This window comes from Seriola dumerili, unplaced genomic scaffold (assembly GCF_002260705.1).
Source record: "Seriola dumerili isolate Sdu_G_001 unplaced genomic scaffold, Sdu_1.0 BDQW01000362.1, whole genome shotgun sequence".
NCBI lineage: Eukaryota > Metazoa > Chordata > Actinopteri > Carangiformes > Carangidae > Seriola > Seriola dumerili.
The window spans coordinates 2,069,466-2,090,478 of record NW_019174617.1 but is presented as its reverse complement, the minus strand read 5'-3'; the positions used below and the strand labels follow the sequence as shown (position 1 = coordinate 2,090,478).

General features: G+C 41.5%; 1 protein-coding gene across 1 annotated transcript; it reads left to right on the top strand.

The window, feature by feature from the left end:
- Nucleotides 1-222: 222 nt before the first annotated feature.
- stim2 (stromal interaction molecule 2) lies at nucleotides 223-18,913 on the top strand (the record flags this gene model as incomplete). The annotated part of the gene is made up of 11 exons (XM_022760739.1): nucleotides 223-369; nucleotides 10,479-10,590; nucleotides 12,225-12,336; nucleotides 14,112-14,227; nucleotides 14,381-14,558; nucleotides 14,665-14,842; nucleotides 15,026-15,187; nucleotides 16,050-16,150; nucleotides 16,941-17,179; nucleotides 17,299-17,542; nucleotides 18,241-18,913. Coding segments are annotated over 11 exons (2,223 nt in total), but the record flags the coding sequence as incomplete, so codon positions are not given.
- Between the last annotated feature and the right edge of the window lie 2,100 nt (nucleotides 18,914-21,013).

Genomic DNA, 21,013 nt, shown 5'->3' with positions numbered 1-21,013 from the left:
ATTAGCATCATCACATACAATTATGCAAAATCAAGCATTTCTTTGTTTATTAACTACTGTTTGCTAACACCTCATAAACACTGTTTTACCTAAACAACACAAAGACAATTATGCTAATTGTTGTTGTGTCCCTCCTGACACATAAGTGCCCACTTTGTAAACTTCCCCCAGGTGGTGTTTAACCCTCTCCTGACCCTTCATCGCTGACCTAAATTTGCTTTCTTTGTCACCCTTGCAGACCCCTGTCTCATAGTGATGCCGCCATGCATGGGCGAGGCCGACCGCTTCAGTCTGGAGGCGCTACGGCACATCCACAAACAGCTGGATGACGACAATGACGGGGGAATAGAGGTCAATGAAAGCGTGGAGGTGAGCTTCGTCAATCTACATTCAAGAGTGTCGCCAGAGGACACATGCAGAGGCATATTAGTTTTAAACAAACAGCTAAGCTGAAGCATGTGGCCTTTAGGGTTAAAGTGACAGTTTCCAACCTGGGGTCGTGACCTCCTGAAGGCGTCCCAAAGTAAATGTGATGACTACATGAATATTGCTTTATCTTTTAGGTCAAACAAAAGCAAAACCTTTATAATTATAGAATGTAAGTTCTGTTGCTGTTGGAAAGAGATTTGCTTTTCATGCCATGGTTCCCATATTGTTACTATATGACCACCTTCTCATGGTACCGTCGCTATAAAAATCCACTATCTCTCAGATCGTTAGCTTTAGCAGAACCAAACTGCTTGTTAAACCCCAAGTGTTGACACAGGAATACTTTTCCTGTCACCTCTGAAAGTGGATCACCACATACTAGTAAATATTTACTTTACAGTGCAAACAGTGACTAACAGCTTGTAGCAGCAGGCCGGTCTTTGTAGTTGTCCCAAAAGTCAAATAATTTATAACATTTAGCAGTTAGTCATCAGAGGAGAGAGCCAAACTGGTGTCGGCATTCCTGACATCAGAAACACACACACACAAATATTTTTAGTGTTTTTACTGAGTGTTTTTCCAACAAACAACAAAAAAATCTTTTTTTTAAAAAAATATTTATAGTTTTATTAGAATTTTAGTGTTTATGCACCACCCTGGACCACCCTGTCCTTCACCATGTACAATTATTAGCATAAGACAGGCCTTTATTTGAGATTTGGTGTCCTTGAAGTTAAGTCTTTGCTAGTAATCAAAAAAACCATAGATGAGACAGTTTGTGCAGCTGAAAGATGACTGTAGTGACACTGGTAGTGTGTTATTGTGTGTGTGTGTGGGGGGAGGTGTGGAGAGTGAAGAGACAGGTTTCTGTGAGTGACTAGAGGGCTAGGGCTGACATCTGAGAGCACTCTGACCTGCTGTGCCCTGCGCGTCTCTTGGTAATCAACGACCTCTTACGTTCAAAAGAAACCACTCAGGACCCTGGTCACATTTTCTGTGTGTGTGTGTGTTGGCAGGAGTCATTTTTAACTGGCTGAGAAGTGCTGGTGTGAGAAACAGTTATACCCTGCAGCCCTGCTGTGACGCCTCAGGAAAGAGCTGGACCCTATATGAGTCCTGTCTAAAGACCCCTGAGGGCTGCAGTGTTGGAACTGGCCCCTGGCCCACATTATTAAGGAGATGTGTGTCTGTACATGTAACCCTGATGCTTGTATGTAAGCGTGCATTACATAGAGCCTCCTAACCCGTTTTCACCCTTTGTCTTTATAAGGGAAATGAGACGTGTCTGTTTCTTTCCAGCAGAAAACACAAGTTGTTTTTGGCTGTCGCTGATTACTGAGGATTTCCAAGCTTCTTCTCTGGGCTCCAGTGGCAGGCGGAGCAGGGTTTCATAACATGATGGATGCTCCTTTCACCAAATTAGCGACCGTCTATCAGTTACTCTTATTGGAATATGGACACTGTTGTGTGACCTAAAACAAGTGAACTTTGACAGTCAGTCTTATTTTACTTTCACTCTTGCAGATTTAAAAGTCTGTAGCCTGAAGAAAAAACAAAGAACCTGTGCAGCCAATTTAAAAAAACTTAGCTTAATTCATTTTTTCAGTTTGGCTCCTAAAAAAATTCAGGCTCTTGATGCAACTTTGAATCAAATTTCACCATAAAGCACTTCTTCCTAGCAGTGATGACTTGAAAGGAGTGACACACTTATGGGGAATGAAAGGTCCAGGAGCGGGTGCAAGATCCTCATCACCCGCTCACCCCTTTTGCCACCTGGCTGAAACCTTACACGCAGCCAACAAAAAAACTCTCTGTGGCACTTCCTGCTTTTCCTCCTCTACTTCTTCTCATGTTACCTAAAATTTAAGAGGATGACTCAGATGAGTGGAAGGTCATATTTGTAATGTTAAAGCCGTGGTCAGGATATCCAGTTTTTCATGACATGCATTTCAGAGATTCTTAAGCTGGTGGTAAGGATGAAACGAGAGGTCTTGCTGTCACAGACGCAGTGGAGATATATGGGCACAATGATACCATTTGGCGTTTGGCTATGTTTACGTGTTTGGGGTTTGTAGAGCATGTTGAGCAGTAAAGGAAGTGATTTATGAATATGAACAAAATATAAGAAAACTCATATTAAAAGGCTTTATTGATGGAGTATGAAGAGGATTGACTTCTTTCTGTGTATTTCCGTTTTAAATCCAGTATATTTTTGGAACTGTACACACTGGGTTGAGACATTTAGTGGTTTTTACAAAGTCCATAACAACTTCAGATAAAAAAAAAGTATCTTACTTTTGAGGCAAAGATGCGAAAAACTCTCCTGTTCTAGCTTTCTCTTTATTTTTTTATGATAGTAAAGATAAAACCAGAAATTGGTTCATAGAATAATCAAGAAAATAAATGGCAGAGTAAGTCTTGGTTGTTGGACTGTCAGCACTTCTGCATATATGATTCTTGATTCATGCTTTATCTGTTGCTGGAGTCAAGGCAGTACTGATGGGGATGAAATCTCTAAATCACATTCTTTAGCAAGAAAAAAGCAAGCAGCAAGACTAGGACTATTTCTGGTTTGTCTTTGTTCAGGCAGTCTTCAGATGGAGCTGCTACAGTATCTCTCTGCTTCGTTCCAGAGTCCAGTGATGGTGTAAGCCTCCTTAACTTATCCAGAAATTTAAGCTGTGAACTAAATAGTTTTATACTCCTTTATGGTATTTTGATTTTTCAGATTCATTTTCAAGAAATGCATGAATGACCCATTGGCATGTCTTAACTGGAGGATCAGAAACACTGGCTGTGTAAAAGTTTGTGTTTGGACCTGAAAGCAGACTCAGGAGGCTAAGGTGGGGTAAAGTTAAGTGGTTTTATTGACAAAAGAGTTATTCTGGGGAAGCTGATGGCTGGAGAGGGCTGATTGGGTCGACTGAGGATGGTTGAAGCAGGGAATGGTGGAGACCGGCTGAGGGTGAGAGCAGGGGGTAAAGGCAGAGGGATTGGCAGTGGTGGCGGTGAAGGCGGAGGCTGGCTGGTGCTGGGATTCTGGACGCAGAGGAAAAAGACGTTAAACGCAGGCAGGGAAAGGAACAACAAGTAACTCTAGAAAATACTTCTCAAATAACTAGAGTGGCCGGGAGCAAGTCTACCGCTAAGCAGACGGAACAATCTGGCGATGAGAGAGGCCGGGATTCTTGAACAGGTTGCTTGATGAGTTGATGGGTAGCAGGTGTGGAATGATGCCAGGAGCCAGGAGAGAGAAGTCATGCCCACATACACACACACACACGCACACATACATAAGAGGGGAGGGGGAGACACGAGGGGAAACAAGGAAACACAAGAGAAAAAAACTGTAGAGCTGTGGCAGAGCCGTAACACACTGTCTTTCATTTGCCACAGTGAATCTTATACCAGCTGACATGAACAGTTTGTTATCGAAATACAATTTAAAGGAACTTATCAGTCACTTGCGAGTTACCTGGCAGCGCTGTAATGTAACATTTGTTTTACCTGTAAAATTCCTCTGTATCTAAACAACAATCAGTGTTGCTAAGTTACAGGGAAATTAACCCTCACATACATATTAACACCAACCCATGTGTCATAGTTTGTATTAGTGCACGGTTGCTGAATCATTGACATGAATATATGTGACTATGACAAAGTCAAATTTCGATCTCCCTTTGGATTAGCCTCCACAAGCTAGCTGATGCTACATCTGTGGCATGTAACCATGGTGTTTTTTAATTTTCATTCACTGGATTCTCATTAACTGTTTTACCATTGGGCCCACACACACACACACACAAACACACACACACACACACACACACACAAAAGTACCTTCTACCATGTGTACTCAAACCTATTTAAACTTTCACTGTGGAGTGGGGAGGCCGTGAGAACAAACAAGGAAGTGGTGAGGCCAACAAGTCTCAGTTCCCTTTACGACTACAGTGTTCACCGACATGTCACGTCACAGAGTTATCAGTCAGCATGGGGAACAAGAAAGGCTTTGACTGCTGTTTGAAGTTGATGTTTTGAGCAGAGAGTCACAGCAGAACACACACAGCCCTTAGGGGAAGCAAGCAGATAGATCTTTGCCAGAATCAATTGTCGTGATGAGGGTAAAAGGTAGATTTTGGCAGTTTTATGAGCTGCACAATGTCAGTTTAGTAGCATTATCATAGATTTTTGCCATCCACATGGCTGGTCTCAGATCAAAACTGCCATCAGCCTGAATAAATGTAAACAGGAATACACTCTTCATGTGTGTTTATAGTCTCAAAACCAATAGTAATTACTTTTTTATGGTCTTCCAAAAGCATCTGTAATTGGACCACCGTGGAAGAATTTAATTAGGAATCAAATCCAGCCGTTATCCTGATAGACATAATCCTGTCTCCGGTTACTCTGTGAGTCTGGGCATCATTGGGGAGTTTTGAGTGACATTTGGGAAAGGGGGGGGGGTGTCAGTCACTGGGGACGGCAGGTGCACGTCCTCTCCTCGGGGTGCGGTGCTGGGGCTACGCGCAGCCCGTCTGCCAACGAGACGTTTGGCTGGATCGTGTTGCATCACTTTGAAACTGCAAATGCCCAACCGACGTCACAGCCGGTGGGGGGGTGGGGGGGAGGGGGTGGGTAGTTGCTGCTGTGTATGTGCATGTGCTTTATTAGTTCTTGACAGGCCCTGGCATCACATCTTGGTTGAAAAAAATTAAGCTTACATGTGAGTTCTACATCTGTGCGAGCACACTGTACTGTATATATGTCTTACTTGTGTTTAGGTTAGTATGATCAGAGGACATTTGAGGAGGCTCATGGAGCGTCCCGGCGGTATCTATAGAAGGGAGGAATCTCGGAAGGTTCTCGAAGGCGTTTGTTGACTTGTCTGGGAATGTTCTAGAGGGAACGTTCCATTTACAACCTCCCGCTTCGAATCGAGACAAAATGTTGAGCTATTTCTTTAATAAAAACATTTTCAAGAAACACTGTTCTTGTTGCTCTGGATAATGCACAGACCTCACTGATGACAGTTTTCATTGGAACTACTCTCTATAAAAGAAACAGTCCATTTAAAAAAAGGTTGGCAGCATATTTTGTGGTGTATTTTTGGAAGATGTTGCTGTTAAATGTCATTTTTAAATGATGAGAGGAACACAAACAAAAGCCCACTTACTTCCCTTGCAGAGTAGGTCAGTGCGATGATGCATATCCTGAGTTGATATAAATTTGTCAACTGTATTTATAGTAATATTGGATTTTTATGATTTTTTTTTTTATATCTTTGGTTATAGTACCATGTTTGGTATCAGTAGCTAGAAACAGACATTTGTATCTGGTACTTCGATTTAACCATCAATAACTTTTCAACCGTGTATCAATATTGCCACCTCCACTCAAATCCTGGACAAATAAACCAAAACTTTTTGCAAAGATAGATTTTCATCGTTTTGGATCCTTAAAGAAAAAAAAAAAAAAAAACAGCACCGACCTTTGCTGCTCTAAGAATATCATGATAAAAATTTAATTTTCCTTCTAACAAGAAGTTATGCAAAGATACCTTCTATGATCTCGGGTTAAATAACCAAGCTCGTTTCTGAATTCTCAAAATAAAAGCACGAGGAAGATTTAATCATGAAAGTGATAGTTTCACAATGAAGCTGCCCAGCTGTCATGTGTGATAAATCAGTTGTGCTCCAAGTAATTTGTGTGTTGCATAAATCAAATCCGAGCACGGCAAACTTTTTGTCCCACATTTAGGACGCATTAATAACAATTAATCAAATCTGCAGTAATCTGCAATTTCACATACCTAATGGGTTTTATTAATGTGGAGGTATGTCATAGAGTAAATTCATTTTGGGTTGATGATGATAGATGGACGGTGGATGTAATAACTTTCAGTAAATTAGTTGAGTAGATGTGGACAGATGGGCTGATACAGTCGATATCAGGGGTGAAAAGAGTAACAGTCGACTTTTAGAGAGAGAGCAGAGGCTCATGGGAAGAGACTCAAACTCAGCCAACTACCCCCAATCTGGAATCTGATGTGAACAAATATGTCTTTGTTTGCCACCCTGTGTGTGTGTGTCTGTCACTGGCTGTGTGTGACCATGTGTCATACCCTGTCTGTACTAGGCCCGTGTGTGTGTGTGTAAGTATAGAATATGTGTACATACTATTGTCCTCTCAGGACTGACTGCTGGTCCTCAGGGAGAGTTGTAGCTCTCTACAAACACAATCTAAAAAACACTTCATCTCTTTTTTTCTTGCATTAATTTCGCCTCCTTTGATATTTCAACAGGCTCCACACCATGGCTGTAATTATCACAGCTATCAGACTATCTAAACTCTTAACCACCAAGGCCGAAGGCAACCGCACAAAGGCTCACCACATATTTTATATGACTCTATAAAACATCACAAAGCTGCCTTTGACCATATGCAAAGCAGCTCCGTTGGCCTGCCCGCAAGTAGGTGTCATGATCCAGCACTTTAAACAATTACTGTCACTTTCAATGCTCCAATGAGTCAGCTTTTTGTCTTTTTCTACTTTCCTGAGTAATCTTTCTTTTGCTATTGTAAATATTTGACTTGGATCCTGAGTGAGTTATCTGTTACACAGTGATCAGATGTTGGATTCGTTGGATGTTACTTTAACCAAATTTACCTAGTTTCCCTTGAGATGAGATTTTATAAAAATGCTCTTTTACAAACGTCTAATTATCTGTAAATAAAATGAAGACGTTTGATATGATTAACAAATTTACACATGTAAGTTATTTTTAATAAACCATTCATTCTTCAGACTCTTTTCTATTCTTGTTCTTGCACATGTCCTCTGCCAGCAGGACTTCATTTCTCAAGTACAGTGAGCATTAAGGGCTTTGCAAAGACATTTGTTTGGACTTGTATTGCACACATTGTGGTCCCTCCAGTGACTCAGCAGACAGTTGGTTCCTTTAGCTGTTTCCTGGCTTGACGTCAGAGACAAAACTGATTTGCATTTGAAAGAAGAAGGTGAACAGAGACAAAAAAGCACTGTGCAAAGTTTTTAGGCCTCTCTTGAGTATTTTGTCCACAACTGATGTGGTGAAAAAGCTTTTCAGACCCAAATGGGGGACCTTAGAAAAACCTCTGACATGGATGGACACAGGCTACAACAACTACGGAGTTACTCTGGGATTATTTGAGGGTTCAGTATAAATCTGTAGTCTCTACAACCTTATAAATGTAGCTATTGGTGTTGAAGTTGAGCCCTCTGACATACATTTCTTTGGTGTTGCAAGATCCTTTCATTAAGAGACAAAATAATAAGGTTAGATTCTGGACCCATTAATGTGAGTCTGATGAATCTCTTCTAGACCAAAATATCTCAACAACAATTGGATGGATCGCCACAAAATGATGTACATATATTTTAACATATATTCATCCAGCTTCACCAGCAGTTCAATTTTTTTTTACCTTGATTACTAGCAAGAAAAAATGTTCAAATCACTCAGGTAGTTATTATGCTCAATCACTTATGCTGACCAAAAGCTGGAAATTGTCTCCCACCTAAAGAAACAATTTAATAAAGTGATTCAAAAGGTTCAAAAGGTGCGAGATTGTTAGCAGTGTGTGACTCATTAAATCTCCACTGTAAAAGCATTTCCTATCAAACACAGAATTTTTACAGTTTTAAATCTACAGTATTTGTGCTTCAGCAGTAAGAAAAGAAACCACAGTTGTGGACATGAATAGCCACGCCACCTATATTTTGCCCACAACTCGCTATGAATGGTCACATGCATGTTGAATGTTTGTTCAAAATCCTGTGTCACACACCAGGTTTGTGTGTGAAGGTGGAATCAGCCTGCTGATAAAAGTACTTGGAATCACCATTAGGCACACCCTTCTTCCCACAGCCGTCCAGAACTCGTAACATGGGTGTTATCCACTATATAAAAGAAATGTACATCAGGCATAAATTAGTTAAACAGACATTGAGCTTTCAAATACATTTTCACCCACTTTACAGTATCCATTCCTGTGCTTTTATTTTTCAAACCCTTCAGTGTAAAAGATGCTTGATTTTGTGCCTACAAAATAATGGGTTCACTATTTTTTTCTCACTCTGACAACTTAAGTATCCTCCTCTCCCATCTCTTAAATGTGTGATTAGAATATATTTAAATGAGTGCATGAGCCAGGAGTGAATCTCACAGAGGACACTTTCTGACAATTCAATTTGATCACAGACAGATTTTTTTTTTTTTTTTTCTTCGTCTATGACAGGAAAATGTGTGCAAGGCTGGAAACATTTGTAGCAGGCAGCCTCTCAACACCTGACTGCCATTGTGTATTCACTGTCAGACTCACAGCACTCCTTCAGACGCTCTGTGCACACAGCGGACATGTGTGAAAGTGTGTGAGTGGGTTTTGAAAATGATTGCCACGTCTGCACGTTTGTGTTTTTCTATGCCATGAGAAGTGCAGTTGTATCTTTAAATGCTTTTATGACTGTTTCAAGGCGATTTGGTGCAGTCAAGCATCAATGATAACTTGTGTCTTACTGCAGGCACATGACATCTTTCAAGCTGTGTGGGAGGCTGGGTGTGCTGTTTTATTCTCATCAAGTCAGACGTGAAACTCATTGATCTGTATCTATGATTCACCGCAGTGTGAAATGTCAAAACACCCTCAGCTGCAGCTACAACATTCAGTTTTAAATGATTTCATATACCCTCACTGATAAGTTTTCTGCTCTAACTTGTACTTCCTGACTTTGTGGCACCTTTTATTTGCTGCTGACATGTACAGACATTATATGCTAGTGCTACAGACAGTACATTCAGCTCCCCACTGATCACACCAAGGATGAAAACTCAGGAACTCTCAATTCCTCTGTGATTTTACACTTTCACTTAAGCATCTTTGCTAATGATTCTACCAGATAATACTTCTCTTGATGTTTCCCTTAGCAACAATTAACAGCAGATCTGCCTGCTTCTTGCTAGCTTACAATATATTTATAATTAACATTAAATTGCTACATGCAACTTTTGCATATTCACAAGTTGTCCATGAACTTAACTATAAGGTTTCAGGTGTATTTCCTTTAATGTACAAGTATCTTGGACATTTTTAAACATTAATTAGACCAATAAAGGAGGACATGTTCAGAAAAAAAAAAATTTCAATTCAAGTAAGGGTTGGACATTTTGGTCAATTGTTCATTGGAGTTAGCTGAGAAGATTGATACCACTCTCACATCTGTGCGTTAATTGGCTCGAGCCAGGAGACGGTTAGCCTAGCTTTCACATAACTAACAGTTCTCCTCAAATCTCAGCTTAAAGTGTATATACGAGTAATTCAAATGTTTTAACTTTGCACGCAGCAACCTTTTGCTGCTACTTCGCAGATTTAAATTGCAGTACATGTTGGTGGATAAGCATGACACTTAACTGCAGTAACATCAAAGGTTAATTATTTATCAAAAACAGGGAGGATGTATGAGCTACACAAGAGTCACAATGTTTTTAGGTGATGCCAAGACCGCACACACAAACACAGTACTGCAAGATAAATGCTTTGAGGTGTTCGGTTGTCAGCCATACTTCATGTTAATTCTACTGGTGTTCTGGCAATTCTTTTGGTGGGTTTGTTTGCTATGGCTTTTTATTTTCTGCGGGGCACTTTAGTTCTAAGCTGCCAAAGGAGGAGAGCCGGAAACTGAACACACACACATAAATGCACACGCAGGTGGAAGTGGTGCCTTTCTCTTTTCAAAGTCCCTAAAAGGAAGAAAGGAGAATGAAAAGAAAGTGTGTGTGTGTGCGTGTGTGTGTGATCCAAAGCCAGACTTTTAGGCAAAGCCAACTTTCTGCGGCTCCCTCTGTCAAAACCACACATGGACATATACAGACAAGCAGTCATGTGTGTCTCCCCCAGAGTTTTTTTTTTTTTTTTGCAAAAAACACTAATTTTAAAATGTTGTAAACCAAAAAAATACATACATATTGTGATAACTATGAACAGCCTAAATTCTTTGTCCTCTTTTTCAGTTTATAATAGAAGACATGAAGCAGCAGCAAACCAACAAACACAGCAACCTGCACCGTGAAGACCAGCACATCACTGTGGAGGAGCTGTGGAAGGGCTGGAAGACCTCCGAAGGTAAAGCAAAGAAGTTAACTGTCTCTGCACTAAGGTCACCAAAAAACACATAACCCCCTTCATTTACTGCCTTGTGCAAAGGAGGAAGGGGGAGAGAAAAGCTCACTGAAGCAAGAGGAGGGAGAATAGTACAGGTGGTGACAGAGGAGGATCATTTTATTTTGTTAAATATCTGTTGTAAAGCAGAGGCAGCCTTTAACTATATAAATACCCGAAATCCGCCAGGTGCAGTCGGCAGGTGAGACATCCTCTTCACTCATGGTGTACTCCTGTAGCGCTTTAGCAAACCCTAGTCGAGTATCCCCAGAGAGAATCCTCATCACCACCTTGAGTGACTTTCCAGTTCTCTGAAAACTCAAGCGGACTTCTGCAAGCTCGACGCTTCAAGGGCTGAAGGAGAGACTAAACAATGACGTACACTTCAGGGTGTGTTTACCCAGAACTGTGACCTCTTATTTTCTCTGCACATCGTGATATAAAAGTCTGAGTGAGCCGACACTCATTAATGTTTAAGGATGTATTTAGTCACGGAGTCCATTTGCAATTCTGAGCAGTTTTAATCATGATTTACTGGTATTATTTTAATTATTAATCTGCTCAAGGGCAAATGTTTTTTCTTTTTTCATTTTGATCACACTAACTTTTCCTGTAGATGAATTTCTCCTACTACTTCTCTTATTTGAATTTCACATGAGGACAAAATCTGACACAAAGTCACATGTGTGGTTTGTCTTCAAATAGAGCCCCCCCACCCCACCCCACCCCTCCAAATCTGTTACTGTCAGCCTGTATGCAGCAGTGTTTGTTTATCACTCTGGAAATATGTGTGGAGCTAAGCGATTTTGGAACAAGTTTTAAACATGCTCTCATGCTCCCTTAGTATTTGAAATAAACACTCACACAGCAGAAAATTAACTTCCTACTTTCTGGTTGAGGTGCAGGCTGCAGGACCACAGCTGTAAATACTGTATATTATATATTTTTAATCAGGTTTCTTTGATCTTTACACTCATTTCCTGTTTGTAGTAAGTACAAAAATGTATACTCAGGCGTGGAATGTAACTGAGTATATTTATTCAAACAACTACACTTAAGTACAAATCTGGTTTTCACTCCTCTACTTTTATTTAAAATCGTTCGTCACTTCTCAGATTAAGATGTTTCTCAGTGAAAGGCTCAAAGACGGAAAAACTCAAAAAGTCTAAAAGGAAAAAACTAATCAAAGAAAAAAAAAACAAAGAAAAAAAAACAAATGTAGATATGTGTAGCAGAACTTTCCAACCCCTAGTTTGGGAACCACTGGATAAAACTAACTGCAGTCAGTGCAGTTAGTGCAAGAACTCCACCCAGACCAGCTGCAAAAGGAAAATGATGCATCAGTATTAACAATTTAAAAATAATATATATAATATATACAATATCAGATAAGAGCCATTTTTCAGCAGAATGAGTAAAGACTGATTTGAATGAAGGACTTTTACTTGTTACTATTACTGAACTAAAGGATCTTAACTCTCCTTCCACCTCTGTTTATTCTTAACCTTTGTTTCTCTGTGAGTTGCTCTTGATCAAAAGCAACATCTCAATGCTTAAACATATATGAATGACTCACCTGCTCTCACTCCCTCCCTCAGTCCACAACTGGACCATGGAGGACACGGTGCAGTGGCTGAAGGAGTCGGTGGAGCTGCCGCAGTACGAGAAGAACTTCCGGGACTTCCGGGTCACGGGGAACACCTTACCTCGGTTAGTGCGGCTCGCCTTATTGCCCCCGCAGGAACAGCGCTACACAGCCTGCATCAGTGATACTGATGACAAGACTTAAGCAATGAATTGTTGCTGTTCTGCACCTTCAGTACAAGCGCTAAATGTCAATTCTTTATCCTCTAATTAAGATGTTCTTGTTTTTGCTTTGCCGCTGGTGACCAGTGAAGAGTGTTTATGAGCAGTAGCAATATAATGATCTTTGTTACAATACCCACAGGCACCCTCAGTTTTCTTTGCTCTGTTTAATGCTGCCCACTGCTGGTTGTAATAGGCAGCACACAGGGGGAACATGACTTGTCTCAAACTGGTAGATGTTGTATTAGAAAAGATTTCTCTCGGGGCCTGTAGACATTTTCTTTTTTGGAGGCCACTTTTTGTTACATGATCTTAAATGCAGCCAACATTACAACCATGCACCATGCTTTTTGAATTCAGAGCGATGTGGTTGACTTTGGACAGTTTAGTCTTTTCGTAGCACTCTAAATATTCCCAGAATTCCTTCGTACAGAACGATGAGGATCAAATTGTTGATGACGTAATCTGAGAGCTGACATTACAGGAGGAACCCAGACGTTAGTGGGACACTTGTGGAATGTGACTTTCTGCAAACTGCATGTACGGCATGAGTAGCCCACAGGGGCTATTGAGGGGGGTCTCATATTACGCCACAGGGCTGATGGGCGCTGACTCATTAAGTGATGTCACAGCGAAGGAGCACAATTTCCACAGGCTGCCATGTTGTCTGAGCCGTTTCGAGAAGATGGCGATGGCGTGCGGACACCCCTCGTGGGACAGTGGTCAACCTAGGGAGAGAACACATGAGAATTATCTAGTGTCTGAGTGATATTCATACATGCAGGCCGGAGTGTGCACCTGTGTGAGCACTTCCTACCCACAGGCACACAATCATACCTGTAGTTCTTAGTAGGATTTGAGTGATGTGAGGCTTTTAAGATCAATACTGCTATTTTTAGCCTGAGGCCAGAGGCAGCCAAGATTCAATCATCCACCAGGTTTCTCTCAGAATTTAATTTCTGTCAGTTTTGACACCTTTGGAGCTGGAGCCGCATCTAAATCGTCATGGGGGGGATATTTACCAATTCATCAAGATTTGCAACTGTCAAATTATTTACTTAAGGACTTGGGAATGCTGAGGGAGAAATGGTTGACTGTTAACTTACAGTTCAGACAATGTAAACACTTTGAGCTCTCCATTCAGTATCATACTTATTACTACAATACTATATCTGTTTGTTGTGACTTTTACACTCTTACATTATTTTTACAGTTTTTTTTATTTACTGAGTCCTGCATTATTTTTTATATATTTATAGCAATAATGTAGTCAAAGGAGCTTCAAAGTTTTACCAAAATCTCCTACATCTTAATTTATTCACAGATCTTTTTGTGGAGCTGACATCATCAGGGTATTTAACCAGTTTTTTAAAATTGGATATATTGGTTCTATTATGACTGGAGGGAATGCCTTAATGTTTTATTCATTCTGTAATATTGAACACCATTGCCAATGTAATGTCATTATATATATATATATCTACACACATTATATACATATATATGATATTAGCAACATTTTTAAATGCAAAGCTGTCTTTTAATTGGAGGACCAAGAAATTCAATTTTGTTTGTGCACACACAGACAATTATAATGCCCACTGAACATAGAAATAATTTAAATCTGACCGTGTAGAAAGCTGCACTAAATGCTCTTTTTCTCTCTTTTCATATTTCAGAATGGCAGCAAATGAACCGTCATTTATGTCGATGCAGCTGAAGATATTAGACCAGCGGCATAAACAAAAACTAAACCTAAAGGCGCTGGATGCAGTGCTGTTTGGTCCTCCTCTCCGTAAGTATGAACCGCATACAAACTCCATCACTATTCATAAAAGTCAAATACCAACACTCTTAATTTTGGTCACCAGAAAAATTAAATAAAATGTATTTAAATACAAAAAAGTACTTTTAAATGTTGTCCTGTTCCGCCTTTCTCCCTCTGCAGGTCCACAACATAATTGGATGAAAGACTTCGTCCTAATGGTTTCCATAGTGATCGGTGTTGGGGGCTGCTGGTTTGCCTATGTGCAAAACAAGTCCAGCAAGGTGCACATTTCTCAGATGATGAAGGACCTGGAGAGCCTGCAGAACGCGGAGCAAAGCCTCTTAGACCTGCAGAGCCGGTAAGACAACAAAATAAATCAGATTTAGGTTCAAATCAGATTTAGAGTCAGATGTAGATTCAAATGTGAAAATGCATCAACTTGTCTATTTCCTGTCACCTCCCAGGCTGGAAAAAGCTCAGGAGGAGAACCGGACGGTGGCGGTGGAAAAGCAAAACCTCGAGCAAAAAATGAGGGATGAAATCAACGGGGCCAAAAAGGAGGCTCACAGGCTTCGAGAGCTGCGAGAGGGAGCTGAATGTGAGCTGAGCCGCCTCAAATACGCCGAGGAGGAGCTAGTGCAGGTAGGACTTCCTGGACTGCCCCTTGCAAAACAGATTTTAACACAGCAAACAGTAAATGCATCTCATTTGAAATTTAAAGACCAGCTATTTGATCAGTGATCTCCTGAACAAAGTTTTTAAAAGCATTTGACAATGAACTTACCCCGACCCTGGACCCTGATGTGTCGCGTGCCTCCCGTGCAGGTGCGTAAGGCTCTGAAGCGAGCGGAGAAGGAGATGCAGTCGGAGCGCTCGGTGCCTGAAGCTCTTCAGAAGTGGCTCCAGCTCACACACGAGGTGGAGGTTCAATACTACAACATCAAGAAACAGAACGCAGAGTTTCAGCTGTGCGTCGCCAAAGACGAGGTAACTATCTCTTCTTTTGACCGTGGGTCTTTAAGACGTTGCCTTGAAGACTCGCAGTGACAGAGCATTAAATGAGCAGGTACAAGGTGTTTGAAAGGATTCAGAAACTGTTGTGTAAATGCCAGCAGTGTTTGAAAAGCATACATTTGAATTTACCTTGCTCATATTGAGCCACTGATTTGGATTTGTTAAATGCTAACTGAAACTGCCTGGAACTGCTTGGAAAACATTAACTTTTAAAAATGTTCTAATATTTATATTCTTAAATAATTTAACAAATGTTGCAGCCATTCCCAGTTCAGCGTCAAGTTTTCTTACTTCAGATTTGACATTAACATCCATTGCAAGAGTCTTTAACTTTCTGCCCTGGGCGTTGACTGGCAGGAGATGACCAAACCTGCCAAAATCAGACCTTACTCCAGTTTTTCACCTTGCTAGTAACAAGCTACGCTACACGGAGCTGTGACTTGGAGCTCATGCATGGGAGTGTATGAGCGCTCAAGTCTTTCATGTTTACTGCTGCCACCAAGCTGCTGGTGCCGGGCTGCAGATAAAGCTCAGTGCATCAGTCTGCTCTCTCGTCGACAGCCAGTATTGTTTAAAAGCAGCGTGGTGCAGCCTGGCAGGGCCTAGAGTAGTGGTAGAACTGATGTAAAATATCACACACATAATCACTACTGTAATCTTCTGGCTGGTGAACTGATGAGTGAGGTGAATCCACTCTTAGCAGGAAATGGCAGCCTTCCAGTCGATCCTTGCAAACCAAACTACTGTTGCATAGCAGAAAATTCTGAATAGAAATGATTAATTAAAATTCAAGTCATGAAATATTTTATGTGTGTGTTTTTTTTTTTAATTTCAGGCAGAGAAAATAAAAAAGAAGAGAAGTTCTGTGTTTGGAACTCTTCACGTAGCCCACAGTTCATCACTGGATGAGGTGGACCACAAGATACTAGAAGCAAAGTGAGACCACCACCACACACACACACACACACACACACACACACACACACACACACACACACACACACACACGCACAGAGATGTGATGCAACAGTAACTACATGTTAAAAAAATGCATGAGCAACTAAATCTATGACTACAAGAGAATTCATTATCCTTGACCTGTGCGTTTGTCAGCCACATCTGTTTTAGCCGCCACTATTGATTTGCATTAATGTGCTGAATATGACAAGAAAAGGTCCTTGTGTCATATTAAAAAGCAGGTCAATAATGTATGACTGCAGATTGTATGCACATACATATTTACACTGTTCTACAGCATCTGCTAAAGAGTGAGTGAAGCTTTTGGTGCCATTTCACAGCAACTAAAAAAAATCAGCCTTTCATTCATCTCTTTATCTTTAGTCAGTTTGCTTTGTTTGCTCAGGGATTAAATTCTTTGAAAATATCCAGTGACAATATCTGCCTGTACAGTGTCAAGTTCCTGCACAGATTTAAGCACATAATGCTATTATGTAAAACTTTAACATCAGGTATCGCTGCTGAGGGAAAGAATATCTTTGTGTTTAAAAGCCATACAGGAAGCAAATCAGACGGAAGAGAGAGCAAAGCAAAATCTTCTTTATGACCACTTTATCAGGCACAAGGCTCACATCAAACCAGTCGGCTCACGTGCCAAAACTGATCAAATCCTCATGAATCACAGCAAAGACAGCTTATTACTGGGTCTGCCACATCAGACATCACTATGATCTCCGATAAATGTGTAACATTAACCTGTGTTTTTCAGGAAAGCCCTGTCAGAGGTGACGGCGTGCCTGAGGGAGCGGCTCCACCGCTGGCAGCAGATCGAGAAGCTTTGCGGCTTCCCTGTTGTCAACAACTCTGGGCTACCGAGCCTGACGGCCAGCCTCTACTCCGACCACAGCTGGGTGGTCATGCCGCGAGTGTCGGTGCCTCCCTACCCCATCGCAGGAGGAGTGGATGACCTGGACGAGGATACGCCTCCCATCATTCCCCAGTTCACGAGTAAGTGAGCCGGTTGAGGGTTTTGATAACTCTCTATTGCAGAAACATGCAGTGAGATTAATTTTAATGTGGTTTTCTCTCTGGTTCTTCATCATTTGCTGTTTCATCTTTCCCCCCAGCGGCTACGATGATCCGGCCTTCGCTGACACGCAGCAGCAGCCTGTGTCGTTCCCGCCGGAGCCTGCTGAGCTCCCCACAGTCCTCGCTGATGTCCCCAGACCCCGACCTGCTGTCCATGGCCAGCTCGTCCCTCTCCTATCACCCCGAGGCAGATGACGAACATATCATGTTCAGCTCGGATAGGAGGGGGTATGTAGCGGTGGCCGGAACACCGCGGAATGGTTTTACAGTTTGGACTCACAGGTGTTTTATGCAGACATTCATACTGATGCTTTAATCTTGGGGTTAAATGGTAACCTTTTCTCATTGGGTGTCTTCTAGTATGTGGAGGATGCATGAATTACCTCTACATGATACACCATAATTAGTTCATACCTAACATAATTAATTAACAAGCAGGATCTTATCTTCACTTAAACCTGCACTTTATTCTCAATTGTCTTCACTAATGTGTTAGGAAAGACTAAACCCCAAGGAAACTGAAAGGTCAGGTTGAATGCAGTAACCAACTAAACATTTGATGCGACAATACTGTGGTAAAGGTTTGGTTAGGTTTAGGGAAAGATCATTGTTTGGATTAAAATGATCTGCAATGATCTGTTAAGGTTAGAGGACCTTTGTTGTCGTGGTTACAATAATAAACACATGGTTGGGTTTATAGTAATAAATTAATGATTGTACTTAAAAGACACAATGTTGACTGGCATTTGCTCAAAAGACTGATTCTCTCTCACACGGCCACTAGATGTCACTGTTTTACAAAGAATTGTGTCCATTCCAGCCGAGTGAGACAGTTTGTGTTGAGGAATTAACTACATTTTCCAAGCGTCAAAACAACAGAGAGAAAACTCCTTTCCTTTTCTTTCCTTTTTCAAACTTTTGCTCAAATGTTGTTGCCAGTGTCTCTGAGTCATGACCGTGTGTCTGCTCTCCTCTCTCAGGGAACCGGCTCAGGAGGGCAGCTCCGACACAGACTCTCTCAACTCTTCCTTGGGCCGCAAGCAGATGCACAACCCCTGCACGCCAGGATCGGAGACCCCCTACCGTAAGATCTCCCGCGAGGAGCTGCTGCTGTTCAGCCAAAGTTCGGATCTTTCCGCGTCCACCCCCACCACCACCCACACCAGCAGCAGCAGCAGCAGCAGTCTCAGGGACTCCAAGCCGCCTCCTCCTCTCCCTCCAACTCCGGCCACCACCCCCTCAGGCCCGCCCTCCACCTCGCCCTCCCCGGCCTTGGAGCACCACCCATTTGCACACAGAGGCTCACCCGACCTCACCCGCATCATCCCGGAGTCCCAAAGCGTAACCTTCTCGCAGGGGAACGTCACCTCTGCGACAGGAAAGGGCATGTACAACGGCATCCTGGAGAAGTCCTACAGCTTCGGTCAGCTGCCTGCGAGCATGCTGCCCAACGTGGGGCGTTACCCGTCTCTCACCTCCCTGGACTCGGAGGGCCGAAGTGTGGGAAGGGAACACAAGCTCCAGAGCACCTCCTCCCAGGACTCCAGCGACAATGGAGAGAAAATCAAGCGCTCCTCCTCTAAATTAAAAAGTCTATTTAAGAAGAAAAAATAAAACTTGCAAAGTGAGATAGTGAAAGAGAGAGAGAAATAAAATAAAAGGAGTTGTTTTAGCCGTAATACTAAAAAAAAAAGGACATCACTGTAAGCTAAAACATTTCATTTTCTCTCTTATTTTCCTCTTTTTGTTGTTAAAGATGGAATGTAGCTCAGTCTGGGTGCCTTTAAAAGCTCCAGACTGGTAGCCTTATTTTTCAATAATGCCTTTTTATTTAGTTCACTCATAGCCTCACAAGGAAAACCTGCAAAGGTCAAGGAAAGGTCAATCAAAGGTCATGATAGTTGTCATCCGGACAGCCAACAACACATGACCTGTTCGCTGTCTTCTGTTAAAGTTACTTTGCGTTCAAACCAAAAAGCCGCTATGGTTAAGGGCCTAAAGGTGCAGTCCATGAATTTATTTCCAAGCACACAATGTCTTGTGTTTCACTGTTGATGTCCAGTGCAGAATGACATTTGCTGTTCCCACTGAAAATATTTAAATCTCCCTTTCAATAGTGACAGCAACACTTGAAAAAAAAAAAAAAAAAAAAACACCCAGAAAAATAAAGGTTATGATTTCTGATAACACATTTTTTGACAGTTTCTTTGTCAAGTGTCCGAACTACTTCTCCCCTGTTCTAATTCTGAATTGCATCTTGTGAAGTGTTTGAGTCCTAAACTCATGTACTTGATTAATTTCCTTTGAGAAAAAAAAAAAAAAAAAAAAAAAAAAATCCTGCTAAAAGTTTGTTGCACTAATGCTTTCCTGGTATTTTGGGAAAGAGCCGCTGCTTGCGGAGTACATATTGAATAAAGATATAGAGATGAGAGGAACACATGGGCAGCGTCAGTGAAAATGCAGCACATAATGCAAGAGCCAAAATTATCTGATGCGTCTTCAATGTCACTGTTTATGCACATCTCAAAATATATACATATATATATATATATTATATATACTTTGTTTTAGCATTATTATGTTCTGATAGATGTTTTTAAATACATTTTGATTGGTGGGGGTCCCTATAAACTGATCTTTACTGAAGAGAGTTTATTGAATATGCAGATTTAACCCACACCAGTCATTTTCCCTGTAATCTAGCTCTCCCTTATTACTTGATTAACTGCATTCTGTAGCCATACAACATACCATTTCCATTTTGTTTTGTCTTAAACCCTTTGTCCCTTTCTAAAACTTGGTGTCACTACCAGATTTTGGTCAAATTGTGTGCAATTAATTCTTTTTGTGGGTGGAGTGCCATGACTCTGAGGATTCATGAACGCCAGGGAGTCTAAGACAGTTGCAGGGATGTCTCCACTCTACTGCGATGTCTGTGGCCTCTACCATGTTTGTTCCCAAGCTTTTTAAAGACGAACACTAAGGATTATCTGTTCAACAAAATGAACTTTTTTGATTGACTTTTTGACCAGATCTGATTGATACACCAAGACTTGCCACCCCTCCCACCACCAACACCAACACCAACACCACCACCACCACCACCACACACTAAGCTCGAAGCTGACCCATGCAATACGGTCCCGTTCCTCACCTCTGGGCCTGCACCGAGCGCACTGATGTCAAGAGCTCCTGCTTCACACTGTGATTTCTGCCTTCTTCCCTTCATCCTGGACCTGGCTGCTGTCACTGCTGCTGCTCAACACGACGGGTCATGTGGTTACATGACGGCCGTGTCAGCGGAGATGCGATGTCAGGGGGTGACGCCGTGCACGAGGTGTGTCTGGGTGACAGGACGACACGATGACGAGAGGATCCAGTGGCCTCTGTTTTTAAAGAAGAAAAAAAAAAATATATATATTTGGAAGGTCGTGGACAATACAGCACACAATGAAGGAAGTAGAAGACAGGACTGCAAGAGGAGGAGAAAATGAATGTTTACGAGACAGGGGCTTTTTTTTGAGAACATTTTCTGTGTGAATATTTGTATACTGTAGACGAATTAATAAAAAAATTGAGGCATCGGAGATGTTTCAGAGTCATGTTTGCTGCCATGATTCACACTTATTTTGGTTCATACACCTGAGAAAAGCTCATTTTGGATATTATTCCTGTTCATTATTTAATACCTAACAGCTCCGTGTAATTGTTACTGAGCCGGTGGACACATAAGCACTGATGCAATTTTAAAGG